General features: G+C 49.3%; 1 protein-coding gene across 13 annotated transcripts in view; it reads left to right on the forward strand.

The window, feature by feature from the left end:
* The first annotated feature begins 797 nt into the window (after positions 1-797).
* TMEM164 (transmembrane protein 164) overlaps positions 798-15,474 on the forward strand; it is a 172,652-nt gene continuing 157,975 nt past the window's right edge. Inside the window, exons 1-2 of one of the 13 annotated variants that reach the window (XM_043897743.1) lie at positions 818-956; positions 1,645-2,314. In XM_043897743.1, coding sequence (XP_043753678.1) covers positions 1,925-2,314 — 390 coding nt within the window. In that variant the 5' untranslated portion in view covers positions 818-956; positions 1,645-1,924. The other 12 variants (XM_043897742.1, XM_043897749.1, XM_043897741.1 and 9 more) reach the window with 12 other exon arrangements.

A 15,474-nucleotide genomic window follows, 5' to 3' on the forward strand; every position in this document is an offset into this window, starting at 1 on the left:
TGTCGCAGGGCGGGAGGACGGAAAGAGGTCTGGGGAAGCTTCTTTTCCTCCATCTTTTCCTCCAGCTAGAGTACGATTGAGCTTGAAGGCGTGGCAGGAGAAAGGGGAGACGGAGAGCCTGGAGAGGGAGTGGCCGGTGGTTAGATGGAGAAACATCGGAGCAGAGCACGAGGGGGAACGGCCGGGGCAAAGTAGGAAAAGAAGCCTTGTCTAGGACGGAAGTGGAGAGTAGGGCTGTGGCTACAAAGGTGGAGAAGATGCCGTCTTGGCCCTGCCCGAGTCTGCTATTTCAGGGAGGTCTGAAGGAGAGGCGAAGAGGAGTAGGTCACACCCAGCGGACCTCCCAAAGCCCAGCGGCTTATCACTAGACTGGCTCGTCCATTCCCCCAAGAACTCAGCGAGGGCCGGCTAAGCGCCTACTAGGTGCCCGGTGTCCAAGGAAGCGCCCTGGAGAACCCGGGCGCAGGAGGCGGAGTCGGTCCAAATGGCTTCGCGGAGGAGCGAATTCCGTAGTCGGCGGTGCGGAAGGGTGGCGGTGCACGCGTGCTGGCCGGGCGAGCGCAGAACGCGAGGCAGGCCGGGGAGGAGGGGAAGGGGGCGGGGATTGAGCCCGGGGGAGGGCGGGGGAGGCCGAGGCGCCGAGAGGGAGAGTGGGAGGTGTGAAGGGTGCCAGCGGCGGCGGGGGGAGGCCGGAGAGGGGAGGCGGCCGGGCGGGGTGGCCGAGGGCGTGAAGTGGGGGGGGCGGCGAGGGGCCGAGCCGGGCGGGAGCGGGGAGGCGGCGGCGAGGGGGAGGAGAGAGGGAGGGGAAGAAGGAGGAAGCGAGCGCGGCTGCTACAGGGGGAGGAAGACAGGGAGGAGGAGCCGTGCGCGGCGGCCGTGGCGGCCGCCGGGGGAGCCGAGAGCCGGGGCGCGGGGAGCCGAGCGGGCGCCCAGTCGGGGCCGAGGGCCGACTGCCGGTGAGTGGAGCCCCGCGGGCCGCGGCGACCCGTCCCTGGGGCCGGGCGTGGGGCGCGGGAAGCTGCGGCGCCGGGGCGGAGGGAGGGGGCCGGCCGGAGCCCAGCCCCCGGCTGGCCCGGCCTCCCGCCCGCCTTTCCTCCCTCCCTCCCTGCTTCCTCCCGCCGCTGCCCGCGCGAGGGGGGCAGGTCCCGAGCGGGCCGCGGGCTGGGGGAGGTGCTGCCCGGAGGGCGGGCGTCTGGGGCCGGGGGGTGGAGCTGGGGGCTCGGGGGTGTACCCGGGGGCGGGAGGCTGGACCGGGACGGCTCTAAATTGGCTCGGAGGGGCCCGTCGGCGGCGAAGTTGCTCGCTGGGGGCAGAGACGGCCACGCGGTTGCAGGAGTAAGCGATCCCCCTGTGGCGAGTGCGTGAGACGAGGAGTCCGGCGTCCCGCCAGCCCCGTCGCCCTCCCCGCCGGCCCGGCCCCGCCAGCTCCCCTCCTGGCCTCCGCGTGTTCCCTCGCCGTCTCCCCCGGTTCGCTCCTGCCGCGTCCCCTCAACCCTCGCCCTGACCCTCCCGGCCTCCGACTTCCCCCGAACCCTGCTTGCTTCGCCACTGCCCCTGTTCCCCTTTTCTTCCCTCCCCGCCTCGTAATTCCCGATGCAATTGCCTCTTTGAGACCTTTTTTTTTTTTCCTCTCCTTCCTTTTAGATTGGCCAACGGCTCGTTTCCACCCTGCCTCGTTGGTGGCCACTGGAGAAGCGCGGGGGGCTCCCCAGGCAGCCGTAGGGACAAATTAGAGCCAGCACTTGGCCCCGAGCCTCGCGTGTAGCTTCCCCGTCCCCTGCTCTAGTTGCCCGGGTGTCCGGAGGGGGTGCGGGGGCGGGGGTGTGCCCTCCGTATATGTCCCACCACCCGGGCCACCCTCGGGGCTTGTGTTCCATCTCGCTCTCGCTTCCTGCACGGTGGTCGTGGGGAGCCACTTTGCATCATGTCCCGGTATAGCTACCAAAGTCTCCTGGACTGGCTCTATGGGGGCGTGGACCCCAGCTTTGCGGGCAATGGGGGCCCCGACTGTGCTGCCTTCCTCTCTTGGCAGCAGCGGCTGCTGGAAAGTGTGGTGGTCCTGACCCTGGCCCTGTTGGAGATCCTGGTGGCCCTGCGGCACATCCTGAGGCAGACGAAGGAGGACGGTAGGGGTGGCCGTGGCTGCCAGCCAGAGCAGGTGACCCAGCGGCCAGAGGAAGGCAAAGAGAGCCTGAGCAAGAATCTGCTCTTAGTAGCCTTGTGCCTGACCTTCGGGGTGGAGGTGGGCTTTAAGTTCGCCACCAAGACCGTCATCTACCTGCTCAACCCCTGTCACCTGGTCACCATGATGCATGTGAGTCTGTTGACTTCCCCCACCCCTTCCTGGCAGCCTCAGTCAGCAGAGTCATTTGTGTGCTGAGGACACTTGGCCGTGTAGAGCACCTCACCCCTGCGGGCAGTGGGACCCTTAAAAATGATTTTCCACCGAGTGGCTGTTTGGGTGCGGATTTCAGATTTGGCTTCCTTCCACCTTTGCACAATGCGTCAGCCCTACGGTGGTGGTGAGCCCTGGGAAAGACTAGCACTCAGGCTAGCGGCCCCTCCCCTCCCAGGCCTACCCTGGCCTTTTGCCAGCAGGAAGTCTGACCCCAGCCAGGTTCCCTTTCTGGATCACCAGAGGGGGGCCATGGGCCAACCCTCCCCCCCCCCCCCCCCCCCCATTCCCTCTGCCACAGTTAATTTCCCAGAGGCCTGGTGGCTTTCTTTCCTGGAGCTGGTCACAGAAGGTTCCGGTCTCTACTGTCATACTTGGGGGAAATACTTTTGTAGGTTTCTCTTAATAACTCTTTCTTTTGGGAGTTTAGGGTCTTAGGGTGAGGTCTGCCTTTTGAGTTCTGAGGTGTCAGAGCAGCACCAAACTCCGACTCACTGCACTCTGAAGCAGACCCCAGGCAGACTCGTGAACTCTTCTCTGTCCGTGGTGAGAGGGTATTTATTTCCTGCAAACCTCTCCATCTTATCACTCTCATTCTCTCTCCTGAGGTCCAGGAGTGCCCAGAGAGCTGATTTCTTTATCTCCCATTAGTGGTGCTAAGAAAAACAAATGAGATTGAAAAGGAAAGTTGCCAGATACATAAAAATAATCTGGGTGAGGACCAACCAAGAGCAAGACTGTCTTTTTGTACTCAGCCCGTGTAGAGAGATGATCTAAAACTATAATATCACGGAAGGGTAGGAAGAGGAGGAGGGGGTGGGGTGGGGGGCTGTCTCTTTTAGATTTCAGGCTGTGGAAAACCTGGTGTGTTTTATTCAGGGACGGTTGTGAAACCTGTCATTAGCATCTTTATTGCTTTTATATTTGTAGAAGGTTGTTCTCAGGAGACTTGTGACAACCTTGTGTGGGGCAGGAGGTTGAGATAATTGTCTTGGTTTCACAGGCCTGGCAGGGGACTCGGGGATGGGAGGTTGCCCGCTTGCAACCAAAAGATGAATTAGCTTTCTGGGTTGCAAAGCTAACCCACCCTCTTTGGGGTTGCGGAATGCGGAGCAGCAGTCTCTGGGAGGCCGATGCTGATTAGCGTGGTGCTGCCTACTTATGCTGTGGACGCTTGCTAGCTCTGTGTTGTAGGAACTCCTTGGATGGCAGGTTCTTGGCCTCAGTTTCCCAATCTGGAAACTGTGGTGAATGACCAGAAACCCCTTTCAGTCTTGCAGATGTGGTAAGGAGGTGTAGACAGATTTGGAATGAAGCAGCTCTTAGTGATGGGGTGACTCTAAGCGTCCAGTAGGCTTGGAGTGGGTAGCATTTTTTTAGAGGCCTTCTTGGGAAGTGATGCCATTCACAGGAAACCCAAGGGCTCCCCCAGTTAGACCTTCTGTGTAAATTTGAGCCTGTCTGCTTTCTTTTTTTTTTTTTTTTAATGAATGGGCTTTTTGTTAATGAAAGGAAACAACGCATCTCAGCCACTGCTATGTGAGGCTCTTGGGACAGGAGTGCTTTTTTTGGATGGCAGGTGGTGAGGGTCAGAGGGTGCCTCTTCGACAAAGGGGTCTTGAGGCCTCTGACAACCACATATCTAGAAGGTCAACAAAGAACTAAATTCAGCCCGATTGGGGCTGCTGCTGGGGTGATGACGTCAAACCTGGCAGCACCATGGTTTTCAGTGGAAAGGTTTTTAGAGGCTTTTAGAAGACTCTGGAGGCTTCGTTCTGGCATTAATAGTTGTGTGACTTTGGGGAAAGTACTTGTCCTGGCTCTCAGTTTGGCTGGCTGCAAAACGAGGCAGAGTTGAATTTCTAGGTCTTGACAGTCTAGGTGCTGTGCTGCTTTCCTCCATAAGCAGTGCCCGGGGGTGCCACACAGAGCTCTTCTAGAAATGGCTTTTGGTCTCCTCGCTGATTTCAGGTGGTCATGGTTCATCTTCTCACCCTCCTCTTTCGCTCCCTGTGTCTTCCCCGTAAAGTAAACTTGAGAAGGCCACCCTTAGGGATCCATATAGATGATGTTGGCCCTCAGGGGCTGAGTGCTGCAGAGAGATGGATGTTTGGGGAACTGTGGACTGATTCCTGTCACTGTGCTTTTGCTGTTGTCCTGTGCTTAGCTGAAACTCTTAAGCTAGGTGGTGGGGGCAAAGAACAGTCAGGCTGAGGAATCCTTGAGACCAAGCAGGATTGTACTGCTTTGCCCTTTACTCCCAAGTTACTGCTTTGTGTCATTTAAATAGAAACTTCTGGTCTACTGGGGGACTTAGCCTTTGATGAATCCAACATTCCATACCTTACCTATGGTCTTATTGGAAGCAGGGACATACGAATTTTTAAAAGCTGATGTGAATCTTTAAAAGAAATATTACAACAGATGGTTGGAAACAGTTCTCTAACTTGGCTACAGTAATGACTAATGATAGTAAGTATGGTTAGTATTTGGGCTTCCCTGGTGGCTCAGACGGTAAAGAATCTGCCTGCAGTGCAGGAGATACAGGTTTGATTCCTGGGTCAGGAAGATCCCTTGGAGGAGGGCATGGCAACCAACTCCAGTATTCTTGTGGGAAGGATCCCATGGACAGAGGAGCCTGGGGGGCTACAGTCCATGGGGTTAGTATTAATAATACTTTACATCTGTCTAGCTCTTAACTTTTTTTTAATGTATTTTTTTTTTCATTTATTTTTATTAGTTGGAGGCTAATAACTTTACAATATTGTAGTGGTTTTTGTCATACATTGACATGAATCAGCCATGGATTTACATGTATTCCCTTAACTTTTATAAGACCCTTTCACACGCACTATCTTCTTTAGGGTTATGCTGGATAAGCTTGAGCCTGGACATAGAGATGTTAAAATGTGTCCTGTGACTGTGTGTGTTCCAAAGGGGAGGTGTTGAGCACAAAGAAATACTTTGGCAAGTGAATTAGCTGAGTTAGGCTATATCATGGCAGTAAATTCTGTGAAGTTCAGGGGTCCTGAAAACGAAAGGGAGACATTAGCTGAATTGAAAGCAGGAGCTTAGCAGAGACATTTCTGATGTGTGTCTCTCAACAGGATGACTCAATTATGGCTTTATAGAAGGCTTTGTTCTGCAGAGGCAGTATAAGTTTGTAACAAGGGCAGTATTACTTTCGGCCAGGAAATGGAAGCACTGGAGGGAGAATGACTAGTCTCCTTACCTCCCATTTTTCAGTCTGTAAAATATTTACTCCCAAGGCCTTTGATACACAGACCCTCCTCATAGCCATGCTGCCTTTGGGTGACCGCCAGCTTTAGAAGCACAGGGCAGGGTACTTCTTGTGTCCGAGTTCTGTTCTTCAATAATATTCCTGCTGTCAGGTTTCTTTTTGGCCTCGTCTGTTATCTCAAGGGCCCTGGAACCTGGGACTGGTAGAGGTTTGTAGGATTAAAGCAGCACCTTCTCACATCTAAGTTAAGCCGGGGATGCTTGAGGGTTCTTGGAATCAGCAAGCACCAGGATTAACGCACCGTTGTTAAACCCCTTGCTGAATATCAGTGGTGTTTACCCATTACACCAAAAAGTATTTCTTCAAGCGTGGCTAGCTAGTCCCCTGTGAATAATATTTTCATAGGTATGGGTGACACGGAATGAATTTACTGTTTATCCTGTTTATAAAACAAAACGGAAATCACACTGCCAGCAAGGTACTGGCAGGGGTGGCTTTAGAACCCAGCTGCCAACAGTGGGAATTGGGGCTTTAGCAGGAAGAGATTCTCATAGCTATTTAAGTCCTAAAATCTACAGTTTCTTAGCGGAAGGGTTAAAATGCCAGACAGCTTGACTGATTGTGTCCGTAAAAACTCATGGCCTTTTATCCTTTGCATCTAGTTAGATTGTCTCTGTCTTAGGAACTTAAGGCAAAGATCGAATTTTGGATGTCTTGTCTAATTGTCCACTTCCGGTTGGTTGTGTATATGTCTATGTCAGTATCTCCCAATTGGGCCCTGAACTTAGTCGGACATAGCATATGCCGTTTAATCCTCCGTGTCTCTGTGTATAAGGCACTCTAGATCTCAGCTGGACATTTGCCAAATAATAATTGATGCTATTGACCCCTGAGCACCAAGCCTCTGGTTTTTATCCTTTAATACCAAATGAGCCCATCCTTATTTTTAGAGTTAGCATTGCTATTTTATTTTTCTGTCTTTACGATATATTAGAAGGCTGATGTCCACTAAATATGGCTAACCTGCTTTTGTCTCACTGTTTATTTTCCTACTTCACTCTTTGCTGAAAGCACATAATGGCACATATTCAGAATGGCCCTGAGCTTTTTGTGACACCTTTTGTTTGTTTTTTTTTTCCCAATTATTTTTATAAGTTGGAGGCTAATTACTTTGTGACACCTTTTGGAACTCACTGAATGTACATCGGTATGTTCTATTTGCTCTGTGATGGATTTGTTTTAGAGAAAACCTGATAGATTTGAGAACTAGGCCTTTTTGTCCCCTGCCTCCTTGACTTCACACCAACCACACCTCTTCATCCCCATCTGTTGTCTGGAGCACTGATAACTGCTCTGGTTGCAATTGGTGTTGGTGGGTAATGGGTGCAATGAGGGATCCAGCCATCTGCTGGCTTATCAGATGGATTGTGTCCTCCTGTGTCATCAGTCCAGGGGGACACAAGGGGGTGATGTTTATAAGGGCCTCAGCAGCGAGGCATGACATTCCTTTTTAGTTTGTTTTATATTCTCCCCCAAGGAAATTTGCAGAGAAGTTTTCCATCTTTCATTGTTACAGTCTTTGGCAGGGTCCCTTCCATTATAAGGGAAGTGGTGTGGATTGGTGGATTAAACAACCCACAGACAGCCCTGGGATTTAAAATGATGATTACCAGTTTTGCTTGTCGCCTGGTAGGGAACCTGAGCAAGTTATTTAGCCTTTTCCTATCTCGATCTTCTTCATGAAATGGGCCACATGGAAACAAAGCATTTTAATCCTCTGAATAGCTCTGTGGTCACTTAAACAGATGCCAGGTACAGCTGATCAGAGCTGGCAGATGACCAATAGATTTTTTTCCTCTGACTCAGAAACTGACAAACCTCAACTTCTTTTCACCTTTCTTGATAGCTTTTAGAATCCATTCCTCTAATTAGTTCTGTTGCTTTTCTCTGGATCCTTGCCCGTGCCTGCATACCCTTCTCATACATAGTCTATAAAACTGGATACTGTGACCAGAGGTCCAGCCCACACCCAGCAGAGAGGAAAGATTTCTTTCTCAGCCTTTTCTCATTGTGTACCTGTTAATACAATGCAGCCTGGAGCTTGCTGTTAAGTAATAGAATGCAGCAGGCTCCTACTCACGGGGTGATCCACAGGCCCCCTGGATTTTTGTCCCTTTGCCATAGAAGTACCTCCTTCATCACTGTCTTCCTGGGATCTGTCGTGAATTCCTCCCCTCTGTAGATGGTCCTGAAGACTCTCCTCTGGGAAACTTTCCAGTTGACCTTGACTCCATAGTTATTCCACTCATTCCACCAATACCTCTTGTCCTCCTTTCCCAACTCTTTGAATATTCCTCAGACTGTTAGCCTCTTTAACATTTGCCTTTGCATGAAAAAATTGCAAGTGTTAGTCACTCAGTCATGTCCTACTCTTTGTGACTCCATGGTCTGTAGCCCAGCAGGCTCCTTTGTCCATGAGATTCTCCAGGCAAGAATACTGGAGTGGGTTGCCATTCCCTTCTCCAGGGGATCTTCCTGACCCAGGGATTGAATCCGGGTCTCCTGCATTGTAGGCAGATTCTTTATCATCTGAGCCACCAGGGAAGCCCATGGCTTTGTATGCAAGTAGGTAGTTTGGTAAGTGTTCAACTGGGTTGTTTGATTTTACATGTTTGTTCATTCTCTACCATTAGCGTGTATACTTTTCTTTAAGGAAAGGAGTAGTATTTTTTTTCCCTCTGTAACACCCTGCAGAGCTTAATACAATACTGTATGTGCACATTAATTGCTTAATGTGTGCCTGGATAATGCTGGCTGACTGACTGACAGAACTGACTTTTTTCTTTTTCCCTCCAGTGGTTCTGTCTGTGTTCCCTTGAGGTCTCATGGGCACAGTTCCTGTGTCTCCTGTGCCTATTAAGAGAAACTCCTGTCTGGTTTTTTTGAAATAGTCAGAAAGAGAGGTGGTTTCACCTCTAGCTCACACATCTTTTTGTTGAATTTCCATCACAAAGAGCTGGTTATTAGGAACTGCAGCCCATTCTCTGCCCCAAGTTTCTGCTCACTTTCATTGCAATGAGGAAATTGCACTGTTGGATCTTGGTCTTAAATCCTTTAGTTTGACATCTGGAAATGTCTACTTTCTTCTTTTCCTCCTTTAATATCAGACTTTTAAAAAACTGTTATTAAGCTGGTAACTCACTTTCTATCTCTCCCCTTTTATATTTTTCAATAGGTTGTTCACTATCATCATGCTTCATTGAAATATCCTCTGCAAGAAGAGCCAGATTTCTCAACTTCTGGTCCTTCATATTTTTTTTTGTTAACTTTGTTTGTGTTCAGCTTTGTGAAGTATAATTGACAAAGAAAATTGTAAGATATTTAAAGTGCACAACATGATTTTATTACACATACATCATGAAAGGATTCCCCACCCCCCACTGAGTTCACTAACACATCCATGATCTTTCATATCTTTTGTTAAATTGAGAGCATCTTCTGCCAGTAACTGAGTGGACCTGAAGTGGAGTGCAGTGCTTTTCAAATTTTCTTTGTGAAAGATTCCCTTGGAACCTTGTTCTCATGCAGATGCCTGGGTCTCCACTCAGAGTCTAAGTCAGTCTAGGTCCTATAGGGTGAGGATGGGAACCTGCATTTATTACAAGCTCCTCAGTGATTCTGATGCTGGTGAGCATTGGATCCCACATTGAGAGACATTATCTAGTGGCTAAAGTATGAGGTCAGAGAAGGCAATGGCACCCCACTCCAGTACTCCTGCCTGGAAAATCCCATGGATGGAGGAGCCTGGTAGGCTGCAGTCCATGGGGTCGCGAAGAGTCGGACACAACTGAGCGACTTCACTTTCACTTTTCACTTTCATGCATTGGAGAAGGAAATGGCAACCCACTCCAGTGTTCTTCCCTGGAGAATCCCAGGGACGGCGGAGCCTGGTGGGCTGCTGTCTGTGGGGTCGCACGGAGTCCGACACGACTGAAGCGACTTAGTGGCAGCAAAGTATGAGGTGGGATGTTGCTTCAGATGCTCTTCCTGACTGGTGTGATTCTGGTGGCCTGTGGGTGGGCATTTGGTCTTCTAGTAGTACCTCGGTATTTATGTGGGTGTTAAATAAGGTGGTTGAAATTAGAGGTTAAAGACCCTGAGTTATTGTGAGGTGGATTTTAAGGTAACTTTGGCGTTCCAGTGGCTTGTTGGGTGCCTGTGGCTTTTATCAGTGGAGGATTTCAGCCAAACCTCTTTTTAATCACCTTCCAGTCCTCCTACACTCCTTTGCCATTCTTGCAGGGTTGGAGATCTTTGAGAACCAGCAAGATGAAATACTGACACAGAATTATTGCATGCTGGTTCTCTATTTGCAGGACTTTCGTTTTCACTGCTCATGGGTATGCATTCGTTCTTGCATTCATTCAGCAGACATTTGTCCAGTGCCTGTTGTGTGTCATTGTGCCAGGCACTGGAGATTCAAAGGTAAATAGGAAACATTCTTTGCCTTCATGTTGCCCACAGCTGAGATGATTCAGGCAAGAAAAAAAGATCAGCTAAATTACAACATGACATGTATGGTAACAGGTTTGAACAAAGCATAGAGGACCAGAGGGTCTTTTATTTTTTCCTGATGCAATTAAGGAAAGCATACCGGAGGAGGTGACATTTGACTCACTAAGGAGACATGTTAGCTCTTTGAGAGCAGGTGCCCTTGTTTGTCTTATTTTCTATCATAGCGCCTCTCATAGGACCCACCTCATAGTAGGTGCTCAATAAACGTGTGAATGAATGACTAGGAGGTGGCTAGGTATTTCAGAAGGAAAGGGTTTCTTGGCATAGGAAACGGTACATGTAAAGGCCCAGAGTTGCTTCCTCTTTCACAGGAAAGCTTTACAACTCTTACCTGGAGTCATTTGCATGTTATTATCAGGGGCAGGTATTGTTTTTGTATTTCCCCCTTGGCAAACCACATAAAACTTGGAATGCTCTGTCATTTCTGGCCTGTTGATAAGACAACTGCAGTTACTCAGAAGTCCTTGATAGGGGGCTTGTGAGATAGAGCATTGTGTTCTCTCTGCTGTCCCAAGGAGGGCCCACATGGTCAAGGACAGACACAGGGAACCGCAGAGGCGAGTGAGCAGACATTAAATGCAGGAAATGAGGTAGCAGGCATTCCACCCCCCACCAGATGACTTTTAGTGGCTCATGGGATGGCTGCTGCCCCCAGGAAGGTGGAACTTATGCAGTGTTTCGATGCTCTTCTTTTACCTTTCTCTTTTCTATTTCTTTTCCCCTGCTTCCAAGTCTTCCCCCCCCGCAACCCTCCAACTCACCCCATCCTAGTTTGCCTCTTTCCAGAGTACTCAAAGCTCCAGATCAACTCCATCTAAACGCCTGTTTCCCTGGAGGAGGTTCTATCTCCAAGGAAATCAGGAAGAAATCAGTTCCATGTAGGAGGTTCATACTGCAGTGTGAATGGCTCAGATGCAACTGGGGTGGGGGAGGGCAGGACTTTTTAAAAGGGCCTTGTTAGCCTTACTTGATCTTTAATTGGTGGGGTGTGTCTCAGTATTTGAGCATGTGGCCTTTCCCATGCTCCTTGCTCAGTTGTTGGCCTCCCTCCTGCTCCACACCTCCCATCGTCCCCCACCCTGAGAACTGGGGTTATCAGTGTCTTGCTGTCCTACTTGCTGAATGCCCAGGGTAAGTCTCCCTCCAAGGTGCTCTTGAATACAGCAATTAAATCTGAAGGCCTGGGGAGGGCTCCTCCTTTTCTGGGCACGGTCCTCCGTTTATTCAGCCCTTCCCCAGAGAAAGAGCTGCCAGCTCAACGGCATGGCTTGCACGTCTGTCAGTGTGTGGTGTGTCAAGGGACACTGACCTGTTGTGAGCCTGAGATCCTGAAGGGGAGGTTTGGGGGGATCTTTCTGTTGGCTGCGTACCCTTAACAGTAGCTGCTGGAGCAAATGTCAGAGAGAGGCAGGCAGGGTAGGATGAGTCTGGTCGTGGGCCTGGTGGCTCTGAGGAAACGAAATAGGTGGCAGAAGACTGTCTTCTCTAGGAAGAGGATTGGACTGTTGGGCAGACCCAGTTCAAGCCATGTCCTGTGGGCAGGTGTTTAGGTTGGTAGGAGAGTGAGAGGCGAGATTATTTGAGGAGAAAGGAAACGTGCATGACAGTTGCTCAGTCCTGTCCCACGCTTTGTGACCCCATGGACTGTAGCCTGCTAAGCTCCTCTGTCCTTGGGATTCTCCTAGGCAATAATACTGGAATGGTTTGCCATTTCCTCCTCCAGAGGGTCTTCCTGACCTGGGGATTGAACCCATGTCTCTTGCATCTCCTGCATCGCAGGCAGGTTCTTTACTACTGCACCACCTGGGAAGCCCAAAGGAAACATTAGCCCATTCTAATTCCATCTCAGTTCCTCCAGTCTCCCTGTCTCCAACACACATCAGTGGTGGTATAAACTCAGGGTGTATTTTGCCTGTGAATTGTATCACCTTTGCCAGTCGACCAGCAGTGTTTGCAGAAAGACTTTGTGCTCAGGCTGTTGCTAGCAAAGAGACATTTCATTCAGGTGCTGATTAAATAAGGCGCAGAGCCAGATTGCACATCAAGGCCCTTAACTACGGCTCTGGGAGGCCTGGGTAAACACTTATTAGATGTTCTGGGTAGAGTATTCAGAGAGGCTGCTGGACATGAGGGAAACTGGCTAGGAGAGACTTCTAGAATGGGCTTTGGTCTTTTCCTAGATGCATCAGATCTGAGCTACTGGCATGTACACAGAAGGGCTAGACAGGTTTCCTCCTTGGCATTTACTTGGGAAATTCTCACTGGCACTCAGTAGGTTTGGACTGGGACACAGCAATGAACCTGGCTAGGTTAAGCTGGGCATTAGAAATGCCTCCTTTTCCTAATTCAGGTTCAGCTGAATGGACTGAGCTTTTGGACCATATTTCCTGGGTTTGTATTTGAGCTCCATCATCATGTGACCTTGGATGGGTAGTGGTAAAGAATTTGCCTGCCAATGCAGGAGACACGTGTTCAATCCCTGGGTTGTTGGGAAGATCCCCTGGAGAAGGAAATGGCAACCCATTCCAGTATTCTTGCCTGGAGAATTCCATGGACAGAGGACCCTGGTAGGCTATAGTCCATGGGGAAGCGAATGAGTTGGACATGACTGAGCATCCAAACAACAATGAATCGTGTGTGACCTTAGGCGTGTTACTTAACTGCTATCAACTTCACTGATCTGTAAAATGGAGATAATCACAGTACCTACCTAATAGGGCTATTGTGAGATTTAAATGGAATAACTTAAATCAAGCATTTGGCAGAAATTCTGGTTCATTGTCAGCACTCAATAAATGTTAGCAGCTTTTCATAGTACAGTCAGCCCTCCATAAGTGTGTGTTCCAGTTTGCAGATTTAACCAACTACGGATTGAAAATATTAGGAAAAAAATTTCAGAAAGTTTGAAAACACAAAACTTGAATTTATTGCACACTGGAAACTGGTTATATTGTGTTAAGTGTTGTACATAATCTAGAGACTATTTGAAATATATGGGAGTATGTGCAAGGTTACATGCAAGTACAACACCATTTTATATAAGGGACTTGAGCTTCCGCAGATTTTGGTATCCCTGGGGGGTCCTGGAACCAATCCCCATGGATAGCAAGGGACAACTGTAGTAGTAATAGTACTGTATAGTACTATAGTAGTAATAGGGGGCTTCCCAGGTGGTGCTAGTGGTAAAGAACCCGTCTGCCAATGCAGGAGACATAAGAAATGCAGGTTTGATCCCTATGACAGGAAGATCCCCTGGAGGAGGAGGGCATGGCAGCCCACTCCAGTATGCTTGCCTGGAGAATCCCATGGACAGAGGAGCCTGGTGACTAAGGCTGAAGCGACTTAGCACACACAGTAGTATATAGAATTACTATATAGTGGTTCAAGTCATACTGGGTAAAAGCTGACTGTGCACGTGCGCACAATCAGTCATGTCTGACTCTTTGCGACCCTATGGACTGTAACCCGCCAGTGGGCTTTCCCAGGCAGAAATACTGGAGTGGGTTGCCATTTTCTACCCCAGGGGATCTTCCTGACCCAGGGATGGAACCCATGTCTCTTGTGTCACCTGCATTGGCAGAAACGTTCTTTAGTGTCAGCTCGGAAGCTTCCCAGGTGGGGAGGAAATGTCAATTCGCTCCAGTATTCTTGCCAGGGAAAATCCCATGGACATAGGGGACTGGCAGCTTACAGTCACAAAGAATTGGACACAACGGAGTGCACGCACTCACACACACACAAAAGCTAACTCTAGGTTGGTACAAGCCTGGGTTCAGATCCTACCACTAGCTGTGTAGCCCTGGGCAAGTTGTGTAACCTCTTTGACCCCCTAGTGACCACATTTGTAAATTGGAATAATTAAACCTACCCTGCAGGGCTGTTGTAAGACAGTAATGAGAAACAATGAGACAAGAGTAATAAAACACTTAAGATAGTAAACAGTCAATACTTTTTTTTGTTGTGATGTGATGTGATGTGTGATGATGATAATGAGCTTCGTTATCCTTATGCCTGCTGCTGTGAGCTTAGATGCCTGATGCTGGGATAAGATGACAGAAATTAGATACAGGAAGGCAGCTCTAAGAATCTCACCCAAGAGAAACTTCGCTGGCATCTTCATTTCATGTGGTAGGCAAAAATACTGATTCCATGAAGTTGGCACCCACATAATCTCTGCAGGGCGGGGTTGCTTGATTGTTCAAGGCCTAAGGATAGCTTTGTGGGAAATTTAGAAGTTACTGTAAATCACCCAGTGTTTTCTGAAGCATTTGGAGGATGGCTGTCATTGGTGGGATGCTTGGCTGTCCAGGGACCTCTGGGCTTAATTATTGCTGCTCTTCATCAATGGACTGGCTCTCTGGTGCCAGCTGTCTTGAGATCGGTAGCCTAGGAAACCAACGAGAACATGACAGAAGCAGGAAAGGATTGGTTTGGGGATGGGCAGAAACAGGTGCATGGATTGAGTTTTTACTTTTTCATTAATTTCTTTTGACTGAGGATAGTGCAGTTCTCTCAATTGCTGCCTGTTCCCAGAGTTAAGAAGTTATCAGAGGAGAAAGGCAGGTTATACATAGACCAGTGCCTTGCCTGACATGTCAGCAAATGGGTGAAAAACCAAACAAACGAACAAGACAATTCTTTGAGTATCTCCCAGGTATGGAAGCCCTCTCATTTTTAAGACTAGCTACTCTCAGAACTAGAACCTCAGCAGCCAGTCCCTCACTAAAGAGAAGTACCCTTTAATTGTGCAACCCTCTGGGGCCAAGACCTGGGTCTTGTGGTTTCACAGCCTTGGGGTTGGGATGCCCCACCCCAGCAAGGCCACTGATAGGCCTTCAGGCTTATTTGCAAGCGTTGTGAGTAAATAGGCAGTTCCTTGGGGTAAGGTCAGGTTTTCTGTAATAATCCTGGTTCCCTGGGAGGAACTGGCTTGGAGGGCATTCGTAAAACTAAAAAAAAAAAAAAAAAAACTAAGGACAACCCTGAGAAATTAAGGGAGACTGTACCCAAGGGTCCCCTTCTTATCCACACTTTTGTTCCTTGTCATTTTGCATTTGTCAAGAGTTTCCTTTTTTAAGTCCCAGGCACTTGAGAGAGTGTGCATGCCTGTTGCCGCACTTTATTTCCTGCCCTGCAGGAATGTTGCTCAGGGTCAGGTGTATAAGCACCTTATTATCTTCAGCGCTTTTACACTTGGCCCGTTGAGCTACCACTGACTGCTGGCTGCTGGTTCCTGCAGGCCTTTCTCCCTATTTCCCTGGTC

The sequence above is a fragment of the Cervus elaphus genome, chromosome X (assembly GCF_910594005.1).
Source record: "Cervus elaphus chromosome X, mCerEla1.1, whole genome shotgun sequence".
Classification (NCBI taxonomy): Eukaryota; Metazoa; Chordata; class Mammalia; order Artiodactyla; family Cervidae; genus Cervus; species Cervus elaphus.